The sequence below is a fragment of the Protobothrops mucrosquamatus genome, unplaced genomic scaffold (assembly GCF_001527695.2).
Source record: "Protobothrops mucrosquamatus isolate PMUCROS unplaced genomic scaffold, P.Mucros_1.0 scaffold6633, whole genome shotgun sequence".
NCBI lineage: Eukaryota > Metazoa > Chordata > Lepidosauria > Squamata > Viperidae > Protobothrops > Protobothrops mucrosquamatus.
The window spans coordinates 12,388-18,785 of NW_015392453.1; the positions used below are offsets into that span (position 1 = coordinate 12,388).

At 42.7% G+C, this 6,398-nt stretch overlaps 1 protein-coding gene across 1 annotated transcript; it reads left to right on the forward strand.

Annotated features, from left to right (window-relative positions):
- The first annotated feature begins 751 nt into the window (after positions 1–751).
- LOC107300304 (zinc finger protein OZF-like) lies at positions 752–2,936 on the forward strand. Its single transcript, XM_029286974.1, has 3 exons — positions 752–951; positions 1,237–1,419; positions 1,667–2,936. Exons 1-3 carry the CDS (start codon positions 752–754, stop codon positions 2,934–2,936), a joined length of 1,653 nt encoding a protein of 550 aa, XP_029142807.1.
- The last annotated feature ends 3,462 nt before the right edge of the window (positions 2,937–6,398 follow it).

The following is a 6,398-nucleotide window of genomic DNA, read 5'->3' on the forward strand; positions in this document are numbered from 1 at the left end:
TATAATCTATCCCCAGCATTTCCAGATATATTTGATGATAACCCTTTGCATTGTTAAAAATTTGTGATTGACCCAAGGCAACAAGAGAATTTCATGATTTAATTGATATTTGAACTTGGATCTTGGTAATTTTCCATGTGTCAAATGAATCATAATTAATGTAAGAGATTATTCTAGCATTCTGGTATGTTTGCTTTTTCGTTGTAATGTATACTTTTTCTTTCTCATATCTTCTGCAACCATTTTATAAACAAAGATACACTTTTCTTTGAATCCTGTAGACAAAGAGGATGGCAATAAGAGCACTCTTGACAACTGAGACTAACAAGCAACTTTGAAAAGGAAAGCAAATTGAACCAGAAATCAAAGTATTTTTCATTTCCTTCAGAAAAACAAACAATCCTTCTCCAGCAGCTGATAGACAAAAGAGAAAACTAAGAAAGGTTTCAACCTGGAATAAGTAGAGTATACAGAACTCAAGGATATGTTACATGAAAAGTCAAGGGAGATTATTTATCATTCAGCAAAAGAGGGAACTGTCTGGAAATCATTGCAAAGGAAAAGATAGATTGGACAGCCATGTTGGGCAGACAGTAATGCAGGTCTCACTCTGGGAGGAAGAAAACAGCTTGAATCAAAGCACGACTAAAGAAGGGACCATCCATATTTTTGACGTCCTCAAGAATATAAGTTGTGGGAAGGTTCCATAGATGTGCCTATTGTGGGAAAGATACAACTTGCAAATTTCATTATGCATCAGAGGATCCACATTGGAGAAAAGCCATACAAATACTCCAAATTTGGCAAAAGCTTTGGTCAGAACAGCTCCGTTGTGGTTCATGGAAGGACCCACACAGGAAAGAAGATCTACAAGTCCCCCCAATGCAGTAAATGCTTCAGTGAGCATGGCAAATTGGTGATACATCAGAAGACTCATACAGAAGAGAAAACGTTTGAATGTCCTGATTGTGGGAAAAGTTTCAGTCACAATTCCAACCTGGTGAGACACCTAAGAACTCACACAGGAGAGAAACCTTTTGAATGTCCTGATTGTGGGAAAAGTTTCATTAGAAATTGCCACCTTGTGAGACATCAGAGGACTCACACAGGAGAGAAGCACTTTGAATGTCCTGATTGTGGGAAAAGTTTCATTAGAAATTGCCACCTTGTGAGACACCAGAGGACTCATGAAGGAGAGAAATCCTTTGAATGTCCTGATTGTGGGGAAAAATTCAGTCAGAATTCCAACCTTTTGAAACACCAGACGACTCACAGAGGAAATAAAACATTTGAATGTCCTGATTCTTGGAAAACGTTGAGTCACGATTCAAGCCTGGTAATAGACCAGAAGACTCACACAGGAGAGAAGCGCTTTCAGTGTTTCAGTCACAATTCCAGCCTGGTGATAGACCAGACAACGCACTTAGGAGGGAAATCCTTTGAATGTCCTGATTGTGGGAAAAATTTCAGTCAGAATTCCCACCTTGTGAAACACCAGAGGACTCACACAGGAGAGAAACCCTTTGAATGTCCTATCTGTGGGAAATGTTTCAGTCAGAATTCCAGCCTGGTGAACCACCAGAGGATTCACACAGGAGAGAAACCCTTTGAATGTCCTGATTGTGGAAAAAGTTTCAGTCATAATTCCAACCTGGTGATACATCAGTGGACTCACACAGGAGAGAANTGATTGTGGGAAAAGTTTCATTAGAAATTCCCACCTCATGAGACACCAGAGGACTCACACAGGAGAGAAACCCTTTGAATGTACTGATTGCGGGAAAAGTTTCAGTCAGAATTCTCACCTCATGAGACACCAGAGGACTCACACAGGAGAGAAACCATACCAGTGTCCAGATTGTGGGAAACGTTTCATTACAAATTCCCACCTCATGAGACACCAGAGGACTCACGCAGGAAATAAACCCTTTGAATGTCTTGATTGTGGGAAAGCTTTCAGTCAGAATTCCAGCCTGGTGAAACATCAAAGGGCTCACAAAGGAGAGAAACTCTTTGAGTGTCCTGATTGTGGGAAAAGTTTCAGTTGTAATTCTGACCTGGTGATACACCAGAGGACTCACACCGGAGAAAAACCATTTAAATGTCCTGACTGTGGGAAAAGTTTCAGTCGTAATTCGAGCCTGGTGAAACACCAGAGGACTCACACAGGAGAAAAACCATTTGAATGTTCTATCTGTGGGAAAAGTTTCAGTCACTTTTTTAGCCTGGTGATACACCAGAGGACTCACACAGGAGAGAAACCGTATCAGTGTCCAGGCTGTGAGAAAAGTTTCAATTGTACTTCTGACCTGGTGAAACACCAGAGGACTCACACAGGAGAAAAACCTTTTGAATGTCCTGACTGTGGGAAAAGTTTCAGTCGTAATTCCAGCCTGGTGATACACCAGAGGACTCACACAGGAGAAAAACCCTTTGAATGCCCTGATTGTGGGAAAAAATTCAGTGAAAAGTTTAGCCTGATTAAACACCAGAGGACTCACACAGGAGAGAAACCCTTTGAATGTACTGATTGTGGTAAAAGTTTCATTCGTAATTCTGACCTGGGGATACACCAGAGGACTCACACAGGAGAGAAACCCTTTGAATGTCTTGACTGTGGGAAAAGGTTCAGTCGTAATTCCAGCCTGGTGAAACACCAGAGGACTCACACAGGAGAGAAACCCTTTGAATGCCCTGTCTGTGGGAAAAGTTTCAGTGAAAATTCAAGCCTGGTGAGCCACCAGAGGACTCACACAGGAGAGAAACCGTATCAGTGTCCGGATTGTGGGAAAAGATTCAGTCAGAATTCCAACCTAGTGATACACCAGAGGATTCACACGGGGGAGAAACCTTTCAAATGTCCAGTCTGTGGTCGTTACTTCAGGCATAAATCATCCTTTATTGCACACAAGGAAATCCATATGAGGAAAAAGTAGAAGAGTTTAGAAAAGGCCTTGAATTTCATTTGTGATATCTCATTGAAAATGTAGATGAGAAATTGACTATTTGAATTGTGGTCTGAATCTTTTTACTCAAACATGTCTCAGGACTAGACTTGTAGGTGGAGAGAAAAGGAAAATGGAAAAAGGCTAACTACCAGTTTCTTGTTATCAGCAGCAGTTACTGAATATTTCCTTTTGCAGAATTTCTTAAAGAGGTTTTCGGGTGATGTTTTTGTATATTGATTATCAAATTCCTACATGCGGAGTTTCAATCTTCTACCTTGGTTTCCTCCAGATTTTGAGCCCCAGAATACCCCAGCCAGCATATAAGAGGTCCTCAAGATACAACTGTCATGGGTCTTGCAATTATAGTTGTATGTTGCAATGGCTTTAAGCTTTCCTTAACTACCCTGATGCAGCTATTAATCGAATGTGTGAGTCACTAAGCGGAACACTTGTTACCTCAGGGTTGGGGAAAACCATTGGAATTCTAACGCAGGGCCAGGCTTGCCTGCTGTAGGTATTCCTAGGCCTCCCCCGCTGTCTGAGACACCCTGTGCTCTGTTTCACAACCTTGGTATCCTCCTGGCCTTTCCCTCCACAAAATCTCCCCAGGCCTCACATTTCTCCCAGCATCCCCATAATCCTTAGACCTGACTCCCACCCCACCAAGCCTCACACCTTCCTCCTCCTTACTTGTTGAAGATATCTGATCCTTGTGTTGGATAAGGAGGGGAGGACATGCATCCCTGGGCCTCATGACTGTGTGTTGGAAGCAGCTGTTGTGGCTCCGTCTTGTGAGCCCCTCTTATCGGAGGAAGAAGGCTCCGAACATGAAGGAGAGGAGATGGCTAGGCCTCCCTCTCCAGGACCCTCCTCTTTGGCAATGCCTCAGGTGTCTCCCGACGGAGAAGAGATTGGCCAGGAGCCCGGTGTTTCTCAGATTGGCCAGGAGCCCGGTGTGTCTCAGATTGGCCAGGAGCCAGGTGTGTCAGATAATGAGGAAGAAAAGTTGTGGCTGGATCCACGCCAGTGTAGGAGCAATAAGCGTGCGCAGCAGAAAAAGAGACGTGCCAGAGATTAAGCTGAGTCACTGGACCACACCCCACAGGCTATAAAAGAGTGGTGGTGGCCATTTGGACCTCTGTGACGGACAAAAGCTGAATCTCTGGCAAAGTAGCGTGCTGTGGTATTGTTTTTGTTTCTGGGTGTTTGGAGAAAAAAGGTCTTGGCAGGCAGCTACGGAGCTGCTGCCAAGTTTCTTATCTGTGAAGTGGTGTCTGGAGAAGTCTTTAAACCCGCGGCTGGCTGTTTGGGTGTGTGGGTCGGAACGGGGACAGAACAGCAGCCATCATTTTCAGTGGGACCTACATTCGTCCCTGAGCCGTGCAGTGAACTTGCTGAAGCGGCAGCCATTTTGCCACACTGTCCACAGTGTCACGCAGAAGAGTGACAATCTCTGTTTTGCTACCTTAATATCAGAAAATAAAATGTATGGTAGAAAATGTTTCATTTTTTAAAATGCATTATGTTGGAATTATCAGTAGCTTTTGACAAGGAAAACAATGCATATTGTCAGTGTTACTGTTAACATTAGGTTAAGACAAGTCACTCAGAGTTGCCTCAAATTGCGAGATGGGCAGTGATTAAGTTTAATAATAAATGAATTTAATAATAAAAAGGTAATGTAAAACTCATTTCCTAACTCTTCCTCAGTGATGACGACTCCACACATACAGTGTGTTTCTAACACACTACAATTGTTAATTTTTAATCTGCCTGTGGTGCATTCTGCACCTTTGTAACTAATCTGTAACTAATACTCAGCTTCGCTTCCCTCCTGATTATAAATTTAAAATTTCATTTTCCATCGTACATCAGTCCAGCCATTCTCTGCCTCTGATGATGTGAGCTGCAGTTAGGCTTCTGCCTCTTAATTTATTGTTGCATTGCTATCTGCCCCAGTCCTAAATTCTATGAAAATACAGCAATTCATTAGGCACAGTTTAAAAATTCAAATGGTTAAACTGGATCTATTTTATTGACATTCTTCTGAGATTCAGGGATGGTCTTCTATATCAGGGATCCCCAACTCCCGGTCCATGGACCGGTACCAGGCCGTGCCATGCCAGCAACCGGTCTGCACAAACAAGCAAAGCCCCATCCGTGGGATGCAGGCAGCACACAAAACATTTAAAACTAGACAACTAGTTTAAAGCAGCCATTAGTTGTGCTAGTGGGTTTGTAGACTTTGAAAATCATAATATTACGGAGGATCTGTCTTGTCTGACTTCCCTGATGATTCTCTGAATTCTGAACCAGATTCATCAGACAGTTTAAGTCCCCATGGAGGGAGACAGTGAGTGGACACAAATGTTTAGAAAAACCTGGGGATGAATTCCTTTAACATAAGAAGAACTTGGCTGATCAATTTGAAAGTTGGTCCTGAGTGTGGCACTTGGGGCATTTGAAGGTGCCTGTGACCCCTCTTGGTTCTTCTGGGCTCTGTGCTCCCTGATTTTAATCCTTCTTTTAAAAGATTGAGAATTGCACAAGTTATTTAATTAAAGCACACTTTTGTTTGTTTTTCCACTAATGCTTTTGGAGAAACAGATGATGGGCAGCTGTAACTGAAGCCAGAATGGGTTTCTTAAAAACAGATGATGCCAGGCAAACATTATTACCATTTTTGATGAAGTCACTAAATTAGCGGATCTGCAAAATGTTGTGGAGATAGTGTACTTGGACTTTGACAAGGTAGACCCCAACTTGCTTTTTGGTAAGATAGAATGACATGGGATAGACAAAACAAGCACCAGGTGGATTCGCAATTGACTGACAAACTGCATTCAGTTGATATTCCTCCATAGAGCTACATCTGCATGGAGAGAAGCATGCAGTGGGATACCTCAAAGTTTCTTTTTGGGCCTAGTACTCTTCGACACCTTCATAAATAATCTACAGGAGGGGATAGAAGGGGAACTTATGAAATTTGCAGATTACGCCAAGTTGGGGGGAAGAGCCAATACTTAAAAAAAAAACAGACTCAAGATCCAGAAGGATCTTGACACATTTGATCATTGGGCCAAAAAAATGCAGCTCAGTGGTAAATAAAATAAGGTCCTATACTTAGGTTGGAAAAATCAGGTGCACTGGTAAGGAATAGGTAGTACATGGCTCAACAGTAGTAAGAGAGAAATGGACTAGTGGACAAGTATGCTCCAGCTGCCAAAAAAAAGCCAATGCAGTCCTAGGCTGCATCAACAAAACAACAAAGATGATTAGGGGACTGGAGGCTAAAGCATATAAGGAACGGTTCCTGGAATTGGGTATGTCTAGTTTAATGAAGAGAAGGACGAGGGGGGACATGATAGCAGTCTTCCAATATCTCAGGGGCTGCCACAAAGAAGAGGGAGTCAAGCTATTTTCCAAGGCGCCTGAAGGCAGGACAAGAAG